Consider the following 21480-nt stretch of genomic DNA (forward strand, 5'->3'; position numbering starts at 1 on the left):
GTGACTGTGTAATTGCCACTCTTACCTTATTTGAAATCAGAGTCACTCTTTGGTTGTTGGTGGCTGTCTGTTTGAGGCTAGCTGGTCAGTGGGCTTACAGGGATTCTGTCTCCACTTATCTCTCCTTTGGAACACTGGGGTTATATGCATAAGCTACCATGTCCAAGTTTTATGTGGGCTCTGGGAATTTAAATTTGGGTCCTTGTGCATGTGCCTTTTTCTTTGAGCCATCTCTTCATCCTAACTCATTCTTTAGTAAGAAGTTATGAAACAAAGGTCAAACACTTAGTCAAGGTAACAGAGATGAACTATACTTTCCTTCAAATACATAGGGTTTTTGAAGAATGTCAAACTATATACTCAATGTACAAAAAAGGTACCACATGCATATGCACACACACACACCAACAACGTCATGGAGCTTGCACACATACACATAAACACAAGCATATGCACATAGGAGCTTTTACGCACATGCCTATGTATACACATGCACACCATTGCTAACAGTCATTGCTCTGGCATTAGGAACCGAAAGGGTGATGCAAATGAGGTCTTTGAGGATAAATAGGAGTTCATATGACAAAAAAGGTAGAAAAAGTTGATTGCAGAGATAGGGAGGTTGGGAGAGTCCCAGGGTATCCCTCAACCTTTAACTTTAGACTCCATTAAGAAATTCTAACGGAATCAAGAAGACGGAGGGAGTCGATCTTTATCTGTTACCACAGGTGGGAATTTCTGGGCAAAGTTAAGTTCTTTCCAAAGGCTGAGGAGTATTGATCTGCTGAGATCAGAGGATGTCTTCAACAGAAATGTTGCTGAAAATACCACAGGCAGGAATATGCATTCTGGAGTGTGTCCTCTGAGGAGTAGGCTGTCATTGAGAGCACGGTCAAAAACAAACACATGACAGTGTCTGCTGGTCCGGTACGCCTACACATATACTCAGAGCTGTCTGATGAGGAAGGATGGGGTGGGCAAAGGACATATCGGGCTGAAGGGAGGAACTTGGTAAGAGATCATTAAGGGAGACTGCGAATAGCAGAGGTGGGTGAGATGAACAGAATGAAAGTCTACTAATACACACTCTGCTGGGAGATTTATAATGACTTAAGACATTCATTGTTTGTCAACTTTAAACATGAAAAAAATAAAAAGAGCAAAATGAATCATTTAAAATGTACTATATATACATATGAAATTTTAAGACAATATATTAGAAGTTTACTCTTTTAAAAACATGCATTGCCAGATATCATTATTTATAAAGGCTGTTACTGCACTGGGGAGATAGCTCAGTGGTTCGCAAGCACAAGGTACCTAAGTTTGATCCCCAAACCCATGCTAAGAAAAACTGAGTTCAATCTGTAGTACCCACTGTTTATTTATAATCCCAGCACTGAGGAGGTAAAATCAATTCATGGGCTGCCTTGCCAGTCAGTTCTGTCTGCAGGTGAAGTTCCAGGCCAGAGAGAGGCCATGTCTTCGCAAGAAAATTAGGAATGACACTCAAGACTGTTTCTTGTCTGCTGTGCACACACACACACACACACACACACACACACATACATACATACACACACACATACATACACACACACATACACACATACGCACAAACACTCACACACACACACACATACACACACACGCACAAACACTCACACACGGACACACACACATACATATACACACACATACACACACACACACACACACACACACACACACACAAAAGCAAGCCTCATCCCCCCGACCTCTACTCTTCAGTCCCCTGAATTGAACACTTGATTTAAGCTAGGACCAGAAAGGAAGTGGCCATAGAACCAGTTTCCTTCTGCCTAAGCCTCCTTCAAGACAAGAGAATTGCCAGCTCCCTCAAACAGGAAGCAGTGAATGTCTTCAGAGCTATTTTTGTTGCGTTGCCCTTTGATTATAAAGTATTCTTTATACTGGATTAGTATGTTTGCTTCCCACATTAAATATTATTTCTAAAAGGAATTATAACTACTCCTATCTGTCCAACTAATTAAGTTGTTGGATAAGTGGACGCAAATTGGCCAAATATTTTATCATATCCTTTGTGTTAATTATGTGTTCTGAAAATTTAAAACAAAACTATTTCATTGCCTTTTAATTTTTAAAAAGTATTTTCTGTAATATGTGTGTGTGGGGGAGGGTATATGCAACTGAGTGCAATGGTACTCAGAAGCCGGGGGCATCAGATCCCCTAGAGTGGAAAACCCAGTTAGTTGGCAGTAACCGTCCAGTAGTAGCCGGGTGCTGGGAACCAGGCTCAGGTTCGGGGGCTGAGAATCAGGCTCAGGTCCGGGGGCTCAGGTCTGGGGGCTGGAAACCAGGCTCAGGTCCGGGTGCTGTGATCCAGGCTCAGGTCTGGGGGCTGGGAACCAGGCTCAGGTCCAGAAGCTGGGATCCAGGCTCAGGTTCTATGCAGCAGCAGATGAACAATAAGTATATCTCCAACTCTTCCCCTTCACTGTCTTTTGAAAACGTCTATGTGTTGAAAAAGCAGCTCACACATGGCACAATCCCACTTGGGTAAACCACATCGCTAGGAGTTAATGTGTTTCTGGAACTTCCTTAAAGCTGTTACAACCCATTACAGGCAAAATATTGGCTTATGAAAAATTAATAAGGCCAGAGGAAAACAGAATTCAGTATCTACATTAGCTATTTACACCAAAAGAAAACAGCCAGAATTAATTATGCCACATGCAACATTCTAATGGGGTTTTCATTAACTGTATACCATTATGGAAACTAAGCAAGGATTATTCAAAGAATAATGCCAATGGCTGTTATTGTTTCAGAGATTAAATTAGTTAATGGGTTACATATTCAAATCTGATGTAAAGGTTAATCGATGTACAGTAATCATTATATTAAGCCCTTTATCATTCTAAGACATAAACACCCCAATATTACTGATGCTTTCCCTGGGGAAAAAAAAGAAGCATCTATTTGGGCCTTTCTGATGTTTCTTTGATGTGCATGTGATATGAAGACAATTGGAACCCTGGATGTTATTAATAGTTCGCTGTCATTTTCGAGAATAAATTTTACTACCTGAGATATTACATTTGCTTTTATTCTATAGTGAATACTTAAGTGCTTTCTCCTCTCTCTCTCTCTCTCTCTCTCTCTCTCTCTCTCTCTTTCTCGTGCATGTATGTGTGCATGTGTGTGTATTTCTGGGAAGCATATTTAAGTAACTGTTGTAGTTACTTTCTGAGAAAGTCAGAAGTGAAATTTATTTTCTTACAAGGAGGCAATTCAAGATGTTGGGCTCCTTCAGTCCATAAAATTAGCAGGAGCATCCTAAAACAGAGTTATGGGGTAACATGTAGAGTTTAAAGAGAAGACATGGGGAGCCTCTCCACGCAGCTCTTTAGACTCTTCCTTGTTTTAGGGGCCAGTCATATTCCCAAGGATATGATGGGGGAGATAAAGTGGGGAAGAAATTGGGCAGAACCTCAGGTCACAGCCCAGACCTGCTGGACGGCAGCCTGCATGGAAAACACCAGACAACACAACATAGCAGGGTGTGAAATGCATGACCCTGGAGCCCCTTGTATCCCTGAAGTCTAGACATTAGAAAATAAAAGTGGTTTTCATTGCTTCTGCTGCTGCTCAGTTGCTAGACATTTATTTGAACTCAATGGAATCATTTCTGTTCCACACTGCATTCATTGGCTTACAGATTTGAACAGTGAGTCAAAAAAAAAAAATGTGAGGTAGTTTTTAAAAACCAATAGTTCAGTCAAAAAGTCTTCGCCATGTAAGTATGAGAACCTGAGTTCAACCCCCAGAACCCACATAAACAGAAAAGCTAGGCAGAGTAGCAGTGCATCTGTTCAGATGCTGGCAAAGCAGAGGCAGGCAGATCACAGTCTCCAGTCAACCTAGCCTACTCAGTAGCCCCAAGCCAGTGAGAGACGTCAAAAAAACCTGAGACTGTTCTCTAAGCTTCACACGCATCTCTCTCTCTCTTCCTCTCTCTCTTACACATACACACACACACACACACACACACACACATGCCACAATCACCACCACCACCACTACCAACACCAACAACAAAGCCATGTCTGTAGTTTCTCATTAAGTTTTAACAAAAACAAAATTAAATTTTGGTCAGTATTGATAAAATAAAGTCCTCTGAAATATCGGGTGTCAGTTTTCTGAGCAGAGTCTAGGGAATATCTAGACAAGGTTGCTGTTAATGTGACCTCAAACAGTGGTAGGATATTACAAATTTGGTTTGTAACTGTTTGGAGGTGGATAGCATGTATTTCAGCCTCTGCAGCCCTTCGGGCTTCTCTTACCAGTCTCTACTCCCTGGCAATTGTACAAAAGTAGCTGTCCACTGTACATATGTAAGTGAACATGGCTATGAGTCAATAAAACTTTATCGATAGATACTGAAACAAGTTTAATCCCAGTTCACTGATCAACAATGATATTCTGTTGATTCCTTTTCAAGTATGTAAAGCTGAGTCTTAGTGTACAGAACATAATAAAAACTTGTGATAGCCAGATTTACCTCAAGATGATATAATTCATTGGAAATATTTAAACCTCAAATTGAAGAATCTGTTCAAATACATTTGCACTTAGCTCCACAAATCAATGTGACTGTCAGCAAGATCCTAAATCTCTCTGTGTTTCTGTATTCTTATCTGTGAAATGAAATGGATATATATATATATGGATATATATACTTATATATATATACCCTATATATATACATATATATATTGTACTTAAGACAGGGTTTCACTATGTATCCCATGCCTGCCTAGAATTCATAATCCTTCTGCCTGAGCCTCCCAAGTGTTGAGATTAAAGGTATATGCTACCATGCCTAGCTAATAGTTCTGATATTACAGGTTCCTAATGGTAGAAAAAAGGAATTGGAGTTTCTTGATGGTTCCTTGAGAAATTTATGGGTGCTGGGAAATGAGTTCAGTTGGTAATGTGCTCTCTAGGCAAAAATGAGTTCTGTAAGACCAGCATTGGGAAGGCAGAAACGGGGATTCTTGGATGAGACGGGCATCCAGACCAGCCTTCTTGTTGAACTCCAGGCCAGTAAGAGACCCTTTCTGGAAAGTTAAAAACATTCAGTGCTTGGAAGGATGCCCAATGTTGACCTCTGACCTGCACACACTAGTGTACACGGGCACAGTATGCATGTATACACACACACACACACACACAGGGAGAGACAGAAGAAACTTCTGGAATTATTATTATTAATCTTAATCTCATATTGAATTAAGCCACAGGTAGACTAAAATTTGCTAAGAGAGTGAGCTTCTTGAAATTTTATACAAATAATCAGGAAGAAAATTGTAAACAGGTTCTTGGAACTGTTCTTGGAACTTCTATGCAATGCCTAAAACTTCTGCCAAATTAAGAAGTGAAAAAAAAGATAAGAAATGATGCATTTCTTTATGAATATTATGAAAATCAAAACTTACAAAAATAAATTAGGTTGAAGGATTATTTACAGAATAGATTTGCTCCAGGGACCCTTTAAATATGGAAATCTCTCAGTACAATTAAAACGCATTTCGATTTATAAGAATTATATATACATGCAACATTTCCCAGTGACATCTGTGCTCAGAGAAATGGAAATATCTATGTACTGAGAGCTCTATTGTAGTCCTGCATAGAATCACATCTCTCGGGCTGGTATAAGAACATTCTGCTTCTGGAAGGCCAGCTATGGTAGTGTTAGCTTAATGCTTGTGAAAATGGCTGCCACCTTTGTACATCGATCAGGTCTTCCCTCTGTGCAAGACTTTAACCAAATTGCCCTTTAGGAGAACAGCAGTCTTGTTCTATGAGGTTCCACCAATACAGCATTGTTTAACTCAACTGAAATATTTGAAGATCATTTCTTGGAATGCCAGGCTCTGAACTCCTGAGGCTTAAGACTGGATCACATGGGTTTTTGTGACATGCAATCTCTTCCATAGCAGAGAGGAGTGCCATACACTTTTCCCTCGGTGGGAAAACCCACAGGGCCTTCTCAAGGATCATGTAGCTGGCAGCTGCCGAGCTGCCCACCTCCACAGTTCACTGAGTAAGTGACAGAGATGAGACGACTCTTCCCCAGGGTGTAGAGCAAAGGCAACTATCTATTATGTGTTAAATGGAAAGGACAAAAAGAATATTGCATTTTGTTTATAGAAGGGCTTGGGGTTCAATCCTCAAAACCTCAGAAACTGGATGTGGTGGCGTATGCCTGTAATTCCCCCATTCAAAGCCCTTGAAACCTAGAGGCACGAAAATCAGGAGTTCAGAGTCATTCCTGGCTACATAGTGAGTTGGAGGATAGCCTCGGCTACATAATGAGTTGGAGGATAGCCTCGGCTACATCGGACTGTTTCTCAACAAGTAAGAGGGGAAGATACTTAGATCTCTTAAGCCAGGCGGATACTTTTATCCCTCTGTACATCCCTATGTGGTTGCTGTTTGTTTGGTTATGTAAATGCTGAACCTCTCTGAATTAGAACCCCTTGGGGTGGTGTCTGGAAGGAGACCCCATTTTCCACTACCCCCAGGATATTTTAGCTCCCTGTAATGGATTAGAGTCCAGGGCTGCATACAAAGAAGTTGGCCAGTTTCTGCTTCAGCGAAGTGCCCATGTCTCCGTGTCCACAGCTGGCTTATTGACTTAGGATCATTTTCTACGTTCAAGCTAATTTTTAAAGGTTTTTAAATTCACTCGATAACAACGATAGAGGCGAGAAGCAAACATTTGCACTGACGAAGTAGGTCATAGGTCATCAGTGAAGCCCAGAGAAGCTGCTTCTCCTCAGGAATAGGACAATAGGCTTTTGTGTCTTTAAAAAAAAAAAAAAAACCTAAAGAAATAGCACTATTTGGAAGACCTCAGTTCTGTCCTCAGCCTCCAGGGCTTTTGTTTTTAACCATAGTTGTGTGTATCTTATTCTCAGTCATGCCATAGTGGAGACGGAAGAAATCCGACTCTCTGGCCAGCTAGCCTAGGCTACTGGGCATACTCCAGGCCAGTGAGAGAACTTGCCTCATGTTTTTAAAAAGTCATGGTGCCTGAGAATCAACTTCCAGTGTTCCGTGTTTTCCTCTAGCCTCCACACACACCTGCACACATGTCAACACAATACATATACATACATTTTTTTTTCTTTTTTAATTTATTTTTTTCTACAATAGATTTTGATCATATTTTCCTCTCTCATATCTCCTCTAGATCCTTCCCACCTCCCTATGCAGATGAATTCAAAATATTTCTGGTATTAATGAACTATACAAAGCTGTTTCAGTCTTGTCTGCTGCAGACAGCAGAAAGAAAAAAATCATTCTTGCCAGCCATAATTATAGTTAATGAAAATTGTCCTGAAATAGCTTATTAATTTTATTAATTTCAGTGAATCATACAATTGATCACATAGGTCCAGGTTGCTGCTTAGAACCATTTCTTCTTTTTTTCTTGCTTGTATTTTTTGTTTTTGTCCCTGATCAGATGAGTTTTAGAAAGGATAGTACAATAGTATGCTAGGTGTTTTAGAAACACACACACACACAGAGAGAGAGACTCACACACACACACACACACACACACACACACACACACACACGGAGTTCCACAGATAGTTTCTGGAACTAGGGAGTCACTTGACACATTGTAGACACAAATCCCTGCACACTGAACACTGTGTGCTCATCTTACAGCCCCACCTTTCCCCTAAACAACCCAAGGAAGAGAGTGAACTGAGCTCAGTGAACGTCTTGCTCTCCCTCAGCCCTCGGCCTTCCTCTCGCAAACTTTGCTACTTAACTAGACTCCATGATAGGAGAAAATACAAGCGGAACCAAGCACAGAGCGCTGCCGTTGAGTGACTTGGCTGGCATGGTGGAGGCTTGTCTGTAACCCCAGAATTAGGGGTGAGGGCAGATGTATTCCAAGAGCTCATTGCTAGCCACCTTGCCTAGTAAGTAAGCCATGAAAGGGGCAGGTTTCAGAACAGTGAAATGCCTTGTCTCAATGCAATAATTTGGGCACCAGTAAACAAAAACCCCTAAATCCTGTCCTGGCCTAGAAATCCAAATCAAATTGTTCGGCTTAGTAGCAAGCACCTTTACCTCTCTCTCTCTCTCTCCCTCTCTCTCCCTCTCTCTCTCCCTCTCTCTTCCTCTCTCTCTCTCTCTCTCTCTCTCTCTCTCACACACACACACACACACACACACATCATACACACACACACACACACAAACACACACAGTCACTAAACCTAAGGAAAAGGCAGAATAGATGAGTATCTTAGAGATAACCCGAGAGCATATTTGAGCTCCAAGCAAATGAATTTCCAGCCACAAGCACGAAGAAGTAGAAGGCACCTCTCAAAGAGGCTGGCTGGAGAAAGCACTATTTTTAGCAAGGAAAATAAAAATAGATCATGAAAAAGAATGTGTCCTAATTCACCTCCGCTCATTAGTTCCTGCTCAGGGTCAGGTGTCTCACTGGTGCCAGAGGTAAAATGATGAGCGTGATTTCCCTGCTTGGGGGGCTCTGCAGGGAAACCCAGATGTAAGTAGGGGGAAAGGATCTGCCAGAGGATTAGAATGAATATGGTAAGACCATATAGGGAGTAATTAATTCACTCCTGATGACTAGGACTGCAAGAGTTCACTTTGAAACCCTGCAGAAGGGAGACAGGAGAAGACAACTTTGCATGGAGCTACGCCATATGCAATTTCTAAATTCATTCCTGTCAGAGGTAGAAGGGCCAATTCCATCTGATTTAACTCAGGGTTAGTGCAAAGAGGGCAGAGAGATCGCCCCTTCCTAACAGCTCACATCCACTGGCAGTGGCCAGGTTCAGAATGAATCTGGACACTCCAGGATGAATAGGTGATCTTAGAGCTGACTAGTGATGTCTGCCCTGGCTGCAGTGTGGTTAGGTAGGAGTCTAATTTGGACCCACTGTTACTCTTCACGTTGAAAGAGTTTAATAAGCCCAGGAGGATCACAGGTACAAGCACCCTGTGGCTACAGATGCTGGTCCTCAGTGTGGGCCGCGGTCTCTGTTAGCTGTTGGAGGAAGACAGAAAACAGAGGACAGAATTCAAGGAACTCTGAGAGGCTGTGTATATGCTGTATTGAGAAGTGCTTCCAACGATTTTGTAAACAGTCTTTATAGGGCTGGTTGTACCTCTATTAGCTACTTGACCTACTTTTTAAAACAAACATGCATTAGCCAGCCCTCTCCCTAGACGCACAGAGGCTGCCCTGTTCCTCTTGGTTGCTTTGTTTTTATTGGATCCAAAGCTTTCCTTTAAAGCAGAGGTCACGAAGTGGGAAGAGAACTCACTAGAAGTGCTTTGCAAATTAAATTAGAGGATGTTCTTAGGTAAAATAAAACCCAGGTCTTATGACCAAGCATAGATTTTGTTTTACAAAAGGTCAAAATCATTGCAAAAGATTGTTTCGTTTTGTTCCGTTTTGCTACTAAGGGAGTTCAAAGACATGATTCTAGGCTGACATCTCAGGACCCACAGCTCGAGAAGAGAGAGAGAGCTTCATTAAGCCCTGCCGGGGTTTAGTTTTCAATTCTGAATCTGTGTTGGGTCTCAGTGGAATTCTACAGACTGCACTGAGGATATTGAAACTTGACCCGGGAGCTTTCATAGCAGACACTGAAATGGCTTTTAGCTGTGTTTTGGCTAAAATTAGATGATTTCCCTTTTTTGAAATTTCAGCACCCCCTCCCCCAAGAAACTTCAGGTCTTGTTGTAAAAGTAGAATTTTAAACAGGAATGCACAGGAAAGAGTGATGGGAATTGTCTCGAAATCCATCCACCAGGATCTTCATGGTGGAGATTCAGAATCATAACTATTTCTGTGTTCTATAGTAACCTCCATTTCTCCGTAAGATTTTTAGCAATGAGCAAAAACAGGTGAGATTCCCCCGCCCATGGCAAGCACTTTACAGAGGACTTGTTACCAGGACAACTGCCTGTCCTGCTGTGTAATTCACCCCCTAGTGACTGACTCTAGAGCTCATGTCTTCTCTCTGGTGGTTATTTGCTCTTAATTCTCTTGCCAGTCACCCATTGCAACTAGAAATGTGCATGGAAGGTGAGCTAGACCATGGGCTATCTCTTGCATGACGATAAATTTAATTAAGTGAAAAGGAGAAGTTGAATTCAGTTCAGCAGAAGTTGATCATGATAAGGGCCCACCCAAGTTCTTAAAGTACTGACTCTCAAGCTGCCAGTTCGGTTCATTTTAATGCCAGGGCTATTTTGAGTGCAAAGGAAAAGGAGGGGTGGATGGCTCTTCTCCAAGAACAAACATAAGACAGGTGTGATGTATTTGAGCTACTTCTCTGAGTTACAGGAATAGCATTAATAGAGATGGTGACTCGCAGATGAAGAGATGGGTGTCGGCTTTAACAAAACCTTTGTTTTGGGGTACCGGGGAGATAGCTCAGTTGGTGAAACACATGCCGTAAGAGGCACTTAGTTCAGATGCCCAGCAACCACATCAAAAGCTCAGTTAACTTCCGGTCAGCCTACCTGAATTAGTTATCTCAGGTTCTATAAGAGTCCTCATCAAAGAAAAGAAAGGAAGGAAGGAAGGAAGGAAGGAAGGAAGGAAGGAAGGAAGGAAGGAAAAAATGGAGAGTGGAAAGCAATAGAAGATACTTGATGTAGATTGCTGTTCCCCCTCCCCCAGCCCAGCTTTATTTTAGCCAGGAAAATATTTTCAATCTCTAGAGAAGCACAGGGAGAAGATGTGCAGGGGGTTTGGAGGAAAATTGTTAGAATCTCTCCGATGTAGCATGTCTCATGATACAACATGAAGAGGTTGAATGGTGCATAGGGCAGGCAGAAACATCAGCTTTATTGTCTCTGGAACTCAAATGACTCTTGGGAGTTTTGATAACATGTCTGTTGGCCTTGGTAGCATGGAGGACAGGATGATAGACCTCTTCCACAACACAGCCTTTCTCCTAAAGTGTGCTCCTGAGATAGACTTCTTTCCTGGAAGATGATATTCAGCTGCAGTATCAAGTGAAAAAGGTTAGCCCTGCTGATTCAGGGAAGTCAACAGAACCCACAGGAAGGTCTTTCCAGCCCTTCATTGGTTTACCCCGCATGCACCAAGCCCGGCTCGTTCTCTGCAGCCTTTGAGTTGGACTTCAGCAGCAGTAGCAGAGGCGAATCAACACTCCAAAGAGGCCTCAGGCAGTCCTCCTGGATGTGGGTGGGTGGTTCAAAGCGTGGCCCAGAAGGAAATGTCTCAGGGCTCCTATTCCACCCTGCTGTAAATTTCCATTTTCCAGGGATGAGCCAGCTGCCCTGTTCTTTAAATCAGGCGGAGGCAAGCCCACGCTGCAGTGACAGGCAGGTCAGCTAAGCCCACTCCGCAGCAGGCAGGGAGCTCCTAGGGTGCAACCTGAAGCAAGTAGGCCAGCAGCCATCTCTCATGGTGTTGGCCATGCATTCAGGGTGAGCTATAGCAACAGCATATAGCGTTCTTTTCTGCCTTGCCTTTCTCCTACCCTTCCCCTAAAGAAGTCATCCACCAAGACAAACATTTAGGGCAAGGGTAGAAAAAATTGCCTCGAAACAAATCAATACCTGTACTTCCCATTTGTGGAGTTGTTATTACATGATAGACCTTGCTATGGACACGTTTTTAAGGTAGGTATATTTATCCATGTTTCTCAGATAGAAATGCGGAACCCTAGCGAGGCACAATGACTTATAAAGACTGCATAGCTAAGGGGTGTTTCCGTCCAGTTTACTGTCTGGTTCTTATTGCTATTTTAAAAGTTTGTCTAAAATAGCATATATTAATTGCATATGATAAAGACCTTCATTATGACATTTCATGTGTATATTTTTTCATCAGTTCTTCCATTATCTTCTCTTTTTCTCCTCCCATTCACACTAATTCCCTTCTAAGATCTCTCTTGTACTTCCTTTTTTTGGGGTGAATAGGATCAAATGCATTTACTCAGGGATGCTTACAGGGGCATGAATAATGGGTTTGCTGCTATTTCTTAAGATCCCCTTTGAGAATGCCATATCACTCCCATTGCTGGTATGAAAGTGGGCTGGACAGCACTAACTAGACACCTTAGTTAACCCTCATGTGAAATGGCATGGCATGCATTGGGGGAGGGGTACGGAAGTGGGTGGGTTTCCTCTGGTCTCTTTGGCTTCCTATGTTCTGAGATGTGTTTTCATTTCTCTGCCTTTCTTATTTACGTTACCATGCTCTCAGATATAGTATGCTGTCCCCAAACCAGACGCCATCTCTTTCTCTCTCTCTTTCTCTCTCTCGTAGGCACGGTGCTGTTGTGCCAGGCCAACCAGGAGGGATCTTCCATGTACAGTGGCCCCAGTTCACTTGTATATACTTCTGCAAGTAAGCCCACAGCTGTGGCTCTTTCTGTTTTGTGATATGTATATATGAGTTCACTCATCTCCTTGCCATGTAAGTCTCTACCTCTCCATTCATCTCCTTCAGGGTGCCCTCTCCACAGGACGGAGTGGAGTTTCATAGACATGCCTGTTTTTTCCATTGCCTTAGTACCTAACACCTGTTTTCTCCCATTCACAGTAAGCCCACATTCCTGATATGTATTACCCATTATTCATTAAGCCGGTCATGACTGACTGTCATGATGGTACATGGGCATTGGTTGGTGAGGAAAGTTGTGGGAAATGAGGCCATTGCCTGCATTAATCACAGCTCTGCAAATTAATGGTAAAGTATTTTAGATATGCAGGCCACCAAAAAGCCCCCCATAGTATAGTAGGTGTCTTGATCTGTCCCTTTGTACATGGAAGGTTCACTGTAGGAAATATGACCAATTGATGGCTAGTTTTCAAAGCTCGGAAGTCCACAGTGAAGGCAGATAAATTAAGGTTCTTCCATTTTAACTGGATACAAATGTTCTGATTAAATTGCTAGTGTGTATATAAATACACATATATGTAAATACGGTCACAGAGAGGCAGTGGCGGGAAAGGCTTGGGAAGCACCCTACCTGATGTCCGGACCAGACTGGACAACTAAAGCCACACCTAGGCCCTTTGGGTCTTTTCCTCTTTCCTCTTAGTAAGTGTTCTTTATTTGTTATCTAATGCAGGCACTATGTATAGTCCTGGGTGACTCCCATAGTTGGCAAAAGTGTTCCCTTCACTGTTGACGTCTGAAAGTTAGTCTGTAGGTCCTCGGAAAGGACTGGGCTTCCGAACGGGATAAAGAAGGGTAAAGTGGAAGTGGCAGCCCATGACAGTCACAAAACTGAAGGCAGAAGAAGAATCCTCATGGCTGGAAAGAACCTGACACCTCAATTCCCAAAATGTGAGAGTGGGACATACTAGACAGGTCACCTGGAGCCCACTGATAACGACAGCCCTGGGCCAGACTGAGTGTATGTGGATCGGGCAGCTATTCACGTTCAAACCCAGGTTTGAATTGTTTAAATGAGGGGTGTATAGTTTGTGCCCCAAGAAATTCTAACCTTGATTTAAAAAAAAAAAAGTTGTTCTTTCTGAATGGAAGCAAACTGTCCCTTTTGAGTCACTGTAAATGTTAGCCTTCTTCACGCCTGCTTCAGGTAGGTACTACACAGCTTGTTTTACAGAGGAAGTGGAGGGCTCCGAGTACAGGGAGTTACTCACCGCCCAGGGCCTTTACAGACAGGTTTGGTTCTTCCTGCTCGCCTGCCCTTCTTATCTGGAGAAGAGTTGATGCACGGTGTTAGTGTTGGTCTACAGAACTCCCAGAACAAGTTCTCTACATATCCATTTTACAGGACAGTAAGGGTTTGAATTCATCACATTAATTAGCCACGTGGGGCAAACGGTTAATGTACTGGGCAGAATGGCTCTGTATACTAGTGTGATATGCTTCCATTGTTTTTACAGAAGTGAGCCAGACACACCTCAAGAAGTTTTCATTTGGATCTGTCTAGCAGTTCTAAAGCAAGATGGAGGCAGGTTTTATATGTCAAATATAGAAGCATTATACAAACGCTCTGATAAATTAATGAAGGGAATGATGTCAGGAGTTAGCAAACAAAAGCCACAGACCAGATCCTATTTTTACCCATTTTATTAGGGTTGTAAAACCAAACTGAGTGAAAATGTGTATTATTGCCAGATGTGACGGCACATGGCTTGATCCCAGAACTAGGGATCTAGGGTGGCCCGTGAGTCCTGAGTTTGATACCAGCCAGGCTTACAGCTATATAGTAAGAACCTGTCTTCAAAATAAAAGAAAAAAAATGTGCATTTTATATGTATATTATTTAAATATATATTCTTCATAGGTGCCTGATATTCTAAGCCATTACACATTGTCTACAGAAACAGTGTCTAGGTACTCACGCAGAAGGTCTTTGTCAGTACTAAGACTATGTGGTGACATTAGCGCCTCGCATGTATAATTGCGCAAGCTTAGCTAGTTCCTATTTTAAGTCACATCAGTCATCTCACCTACGTATTTTCAACTTTTTATTGTCACAGATCGGCCATGTGACCTTTAGAAATTATGATAATGGCCTTCTCATCTGCTGTTGTTTAATTATATTTTAATCTGTTGCCCCAATTGTTGAATCTTCAGGTTCGTAGCAATTATTTTCAAATACATTAAAAATCAATGCCCTTTTCTATAGCAGTCTTAAAGGAAGCAATTAATAACTAATTTCATTTTTTATATTTTAAAAAAAGCACAACCTAGTTTCTTCCACTAAGATTCTTCCCTGGGTATTTATCTTAAGCAGTGGTATTTGGATTGGCAAGTTGGATGAGTGTTTTGTCATAGCGAGGAACTCTACTAGCGGCATGTAAAGGTTATTCGCGACCCTCGGGCACACTGCCCAGGCTTCCTTTCCTCTTCATTGCTTTTTGATCCAGCTGTTTGCGAGAGCTGGCACCTTGGCAAGATTCATCTGGGTTTCCTCTTTCTTACCAGGTGAAAACACGCTCTCTAGAGCAATGCTGTGGCTCTGCCCAAACCATCGCCAACCTGTGAGGCTCCTTTCTTTCAGACCAGGATCTCATATGGTGGAGCACCCATCTAGCCTTGCCTCTGATGGCTAAATGATCTGGAGTCTTTCTCTAGGAAACCTGCCTTCTTTTCTCTTACTTCTAAGCAATGTTTCAGGGAAATTGAGAACGCACTTTTTTTTTTCATTTTTTCCTGACAGTCGTGTTCCTGGGGAAAAAGAAATGTATATGGCGCTTAGACTGTGAATTGTTCTTATGTAAGCTAACCTCTGATACTGCTTGTCAGTCTGTGGGGTCTTCCCATTTTCTCTTTTTTATTATATTTTTATTACTTAAAACAATTTTTTAAATTTAGATACACTTTAACCATGGTCTTCCCTCCTCCAGGTCCTTGTAGACCATCTTTGATTCCCTAGCTACCCAATTTTATGTTCTTTCTCAAAAAATAAAAAAAGCAAAAGCCCAATACAGCAAACTTCCCCCAAACCAAGAAAAACAACATAAATAGAAAACAAAATGAAAGAGCAAAAACTACCAAACTGTAACCAAATAAAAGTACACACACATACACAAACACACACACACTAAATAACTAAATGAATAGATGAATAGCCCTGACCTATATATAACACATTATATACTGGTCAGCTGCTCCTGCTCATGAGGCTCCTCCTGGAGTTATCACTCTGTTGGAGAAAACTGATTTTCCACTCCCAGCAGGTATGAATGACAGTTCTGTCGAAAACCTTTGCCCTGGGGGCTAGGTTTTTATTCATTGAAAACTAGATTCTGTTCATTCACTTTTCATAAAAAATATAATAAAATTAAACAAAAACTATTATATCAAAGTCTGATAGGACAGAGCAACAGAAGGAAAAGAGCCTAAAAGAAAGAAGAATCAGAGACTCACTCAACCACACACTCAGAGGAATCCCATAAAAACACTAAATTGGAAGCCATTAGATCGATCGATCTATCTATCTATAGATATAGATGACCTTGTGTAGACTCAAGCAGGCCATGTGTGTGCTACTTTAGTATCTGTGCGTTTGTATGAGCTTTGCTCGTGTTGCTTTAGAGGCCCTTGTTTCCTTAGCATCCTCCATCCTACTCTCTGCCTCCTCTTCCATGGCGTTCCCTGAGCTCTGAGGGGAAGGATTTGATGGAGATAACCCTTTTAGTACTGAGTGTTCCTCGATCTCTGCATAATGCCTGGATGTGGGTATCAATATTCCCAGGACCTGCACTGGGAAGCTTCACTGATGATGGCTGAACAAGGTACTGGCTTATGAGTATAGCAAAACATCATCAGGAGTCATTTGATCACTTTGGTGTTGTTAAGACCAGAATTATTTAGCTTACCCTAGGTCCCTAGGCTATCTAGTCTCAGGTTCTTGTTCACTGAAGCAGGGCTGGTATGGGTTCCATCTAATGATGTGGCCTTATTGATGACTCCTACAAGCCTTTCACCACCGCTGCTCCAGCACGTCTTGCAGATGGTATACCATGTTAAATCAAAGCATCTGTGACTGGCTGAGCACTTACGCTTCTTTTTTGGTAGCATACAGAGTATCCTTCTGTACCAAATATACAGAGGCTCTTTGTAGGCACTGAATCAACATTTCCACGTACCGTGAGTTGTGTAGGTGCTGTCTTCAGAATGGAGCCTTGCTGTCAGTTTGTGGAGAGCAGCCTATGTATAGTCTTGGAAACAGCCAGGGGTGTTTGAGGACTCCCAAGGGTCCCCATTGACCAGAAACTCAATTAGAAATAATCTAATGCAAGTTCCAGAAACTTCTTTGGTAACAAGAGATGAACAAATTGGGGCTCTGTATCTCCCATTATTTGGTGACTTCATTTAGATTGTCTTCATATATGTGTATATTTTAGGAAGTTTTGCTGTATTGTTTTAATACTACCGCTCAAATTCCACTTAATCTTACCTGTCTCCTCTGTATTCCCTCTCACAACCTCCTCTGCCCCCTCCTCTCTTGATAGTCACACCCCAGCCCCTGCCCTCGTTCATCCATAATTCTCTATTCTATTCCTTGTCCCAAGGGGATCTATCTGTTCCATCTAGTTCCTTATCCTATGTGCTTCAACAGACTGAGGCTTTGTTTTAATTGGTTTTACATATTACCCGCATAAAAGCAAATGCATACCGTGTTTGTCTTTCTGGTCTAGGATACCTCACTCAGGATGACTTATTTCTAGTTTCATCTATTAGCCTTCATATTATTTTTTTAATGACTGACTAATACTCCATTGTATAAATTTATCACATTTTCTTCATCTTTCTTTTGTTGAGGGACATCTAGGTTGTTTTCAGATCCTGACTGTTGTGAACAGAGCAGCAATTATTATGGTTGAACAAGTGTCTTTGTGGTAGGTTGAAGCATCCTTTGGTGATATGCTGTAGAGTGGTATAGCTGTATCTTGAGGTCGATCGACTCCCATCCTCCTGAGAAACTAAACTGCCTCTGCAGTGACTGTGTGAGTTTGTACTCCCACCAACAATGAGTGGGTGTTTCTTCCACATCCTCACCAGTGGGAGCTGCCACTTGTTTAGACTGTCTTGACCACTCTGACAGAAGATGAAATCTCAAAGTAGTTTTGTTTTAAATTTTTTTTGATGGCTAAGGATATTGAACATTTCTTTAAATGTTTCTCAGATCATTTGAATTTCTGCAATTTCAGGTATACGACAGAGCTATAGCAATAAAAACAACGTGGTGATGGCACAAGAATAGACAGACAGGTTTATTGATCAATGTAATCAAATCGAAGTCCCAGACATATATTCACACACCTGCAGACACCTGATTTTTCTAAAGAGGCCATAAATATACACTGGAAAAAAGGTTAACATCTTCAACCTTCAACAACTGGTCCTGGTCAAACTGGGTATCATCATTGGGAAGAATACAAATAGATCCATACTTTTCACCCTGCACAAAACTGAAGTCCAAATAGATCAAAGACCTCAATATAAAACCAGACACACTGAACCTGACAGAAGAGAAAGTAGGGATAGACTTGAGCATGCTGGCCCAGGAAAAGACTTTCTGAACAGGACACTGATAGTACAGGCACTAAGAACAACAATCAATGAATGGAACCTTATGAAACTGAGAAGCTTCTGCATGGCAAGGGGCACCATTATTTGGGCAAAAGGGCAGCCTATAGAATGAGAAAGTATTTCTACCAATGACACATCTGATAGAGGGTTAATATCAAAAATATATAACTCAAGAAACTAGATATCAAGAAAACAAAAAAACAATTAAAATGGAGTATAAACATACAGAATTCTCAAGAGTTTCTCTACATTTTTAAATTAGCCTTAAATGTTTTCAAATTAAATTGTCCATATTCTTAGCCAATAGATAATCATCTGTCAGTAACATCCTTACATGCAGTAGGGGAGATGGCTTTTAAGGGAACCCTGCTGGATGAGTCTGTAATGAAAATAATTCAAACTGAAGTCATCTGCTTTTTAAATGCACTTTTGCATAATGTTCCCTCTTCTAAGTAAATCTTCCTGATGGAACCCAAGGTATACAACAGCGTTAAGGGGGATATTTTTCACTTGAGACTGCCTGTCAGTACAATCCAGATTCTTTGCTTTTCCCATCTGACCCCACAGTTCATGCTGACTTTGAAGTGTCAGAGACATTGTAGAGGCTTCCATATGCCCTCAATAAACCATGTTCAGAAAACAGATATACTTTATACATTCTATACCAAAATTAAAGTCAGAGCCAAACATCAAGAATTTAGGCAGGATTTGTTCCTACAGATGTAACATATTTACTAGGAATGCTGTTAGACATGTTGTGAGCCATAAGATCCTTTCAGAGAAGTTTTGAGATGGCAGAGCCAGGCTGGTGACCAACTTGATGCCTATCTCGACATGTTGCTCGTTAACACCAAGTTCAGCTTCAGGCAGAAGAGAAAGGGCAGATAGCTCCAAGTGCTAGAGATGAAAGAGATGCTATAGGGAAGGCAAACACTGCTTCAACAAAGGGGAAAACACACTCATGATCTGGGTGAGCAAGTGGAGTCATTTTGTGACTCTTTTGTATATGACAGTAAATGCTATCAGCTTTGCTTGCTTGTAAGCCAATGACTAGATTTTCTTTTTAAAAACTGAAATTTTACATGTGGAAGCAAACCCACACACGTTTGAAACAACGTCCTTCTACAAACCTACAGAGTATCTATATGGCCTCCTGGATCATTCTCTTTTCCTCCCAAGTAATGTGAGGACTATACTCTGCAACAGGCGAGGAAAGCAGTCCTGCGGTTTCATGTAGAGACAAGTACTCATAATCACACTATATGCATGTTCTATATCATCACATTGGGTTTCTTTGACATCCTGTGACCATCACCCCTGAAGCCTCTTTGACATCGCCAAGTTGTTTCAGGGAGACCATCACTCAGATCCTGACACACGAAGCTACACTTTCTGCATCCCCCACCAAGATTGTGGTAGACATATAGCAGCCTTATACAAACATTACACATGCTTCCGCGTCCCCATCTGTAGTCCCCATCATGGCGTTCTGAGCCCATCTCCGCATGCTCCTTTGCAATGACATGCTTTGGGGTCTTATCAATGTTGCAAATAATACAGGTGAAAGGAAGCATCATTTGCATGAGTCTCTTCCTCATTATAAACACCGTCTTTTACACATTTACTTGCCGATTGTACGTAATCTCCTATGACTTCCAATTCTTTTCATTGTTCATTACTGCAGTTTGTGACAAGCATTGATATTGATTGTATAGTTATTTTTCATATGTTACTGACATATGAAATTATGAATATATTTTTCAGATGTTACTCACATATGAATGTCATTACGCATTTTTAATTGCATAGGCAGATATGTCTGTCTTTTCTCATACTGTAAGATTTAAATTTCATTGCTGATTTTTAAAATCTCTACGAGGAAGCCCTTAGTGTAATGCCATAGCAAAATGCCATAGAGTGGGCAGCCCAGACAGCAGATTATGCTCTCCTATTCAGGAGGGTGACATCTAAGATCAAGGTGCCATCATGCTTGGCTTCTGGTAATGACTCTTGCCCTAGTTTTCAGGTGACCACCTTCTTACACCCTCATGTGGCAAAGCCAGTAAGTAGGGGCTACCACGTGGGTCTTTTTCTAACCAATCCTTCCCTGGGGGCCCCTTCACCCAAACATAACCCCTTCTCCAAACATCCCCCTGAACATCAGGATGTCAGCAATGGGCTCTGGAGTAGGAGGTGTTTCAGTGGGCAGCAAGCACCTGAACAGAGAAGCACCCCAACTGAAGAGCGTTGCAGATGCATGCTTCTGCAGAAATGTCTGTGTAGCTTCATCTGTTGCCTATACATGCATGGATGCTTCTATCATTCTAAGGGAGCCACAGCTGATCCTTGCAGCCATGTGGGACAAACAGTAAAGACGAACATTAAGGAGGCAGTGTTTCCTGTAGTCCTACTCCGAAGACAACTAAGCAATTAGAAGCAGATATCCAGAATCCTCGATGTGATCAAACTGTAGAATCATTGCCTACTTTATTCAGTTCTATGAATCTCAAGGGCAAGTGGTCATAAAATGCCTTTAATTGATATATTGACCTCCACTTTTATGGAAGCGACTGCATAACGCCTTCAAAACAATAAATTACCTGGCAGAAACAGGCAGCAATCAAAGCTGCCCCAACTGTAGTCTCAGGCCACGAGTGGGGCTGCTGTTGCTTTCTGTAACTAAAGTGAGAACAAAAATGAACTCCTAGCTGCCTCTCTCTCCTCAACACAGAAAGAATCCACAGACTCTGCTCAGTTCAGATAGAGCACATGAGGGTCACCGTGTTCCTGACACGTCGGTTGACAGAACTGGCTTTCTCTCTTGCTGCTGGTGCTGGAGAGCTTCCTGGTTGCCTCTGAGATGGTTTCCATAACATTTCTGGAGGAGTTGCATATGATCAGTGAGAACCAGGATACGGAAGGGAAGTGTGCAAACCTCAGACAAAATGGAAAGAGACCCTAGCCAAAGGGGAGGAGATGAGATGATAGTGCTTTAATATAATACTGTTACATCCAAAGATGAGTGGGAAAGAGCCAGGGACAAGGAATGTTGAAATTTGCTGCCAGAAGGGCATCCACTTTCTCTTCTGCCAACTGAGTCCAGTGTTAATACCTCAGCATGGTGTGTATTCATGGATGTTTTCATTGTTCGCCATGGATTACTTTTTTAGAAAATTGATTTTAAAGTCATCAATTACTGAATTTGGGGAGGGGGAGTCCCTCCTAAGTTCTTGCTTTCCCCCAGAGTAACAGTTTGAGTTGGCTGTACCTACTGCTAGGCCTGAAGCAGTGAGAAGTGGCTATTTACTTGCTATATTTCAGGTCGATGCTAAACCCTTTTTATGATCTTTCTC

The 21480-nt window shown here is 41.8% G+C and overlaps 1 protein-coding gene across 36 annotated transcripts in view; it reads left to right on the forward strand.

The window, feature by feature from the left end:
* The window catches only part of Rbfox1 (RNA binding fox-1 homolog 1), a 1977377-nt gene that overhangs the window by 1884672 nt on the left and 71225 nt on the right, over positions 1 to 21480 (forward strand). For 27 of the 36 annotated variants that reach the window (XM_085694597.2, XM_085694591.2, XM_085694599.2 and 24 more), the window contains one exon: positions 12374 to 12454. The exons of the other annotated variants lie outside the window; for them this stretch is intronic. In XM_085694597.2, the coding sequence (XP_085550723.2) occupies positions 12374 to 12454 (81 nt within the window). The remainder of the gene's footprint in view (positions 1 to 12373; positions 12455 to 21480) is intronic. 36 annotated transcript variants of the gene reach the window in all.

This window comes from Myodes glareolus, chromosome 9 (genome assembly GCF_982192425.1).
Source record: "Myodes glareolus chromosome 9, mMyoGla1.1, whole genome shotgun sequence".
NCBI lineage: Eukaryota > Metazoa > Chordata > Mammalia > Rodentia > Cricetidae > Myodes > Myodes glareolus.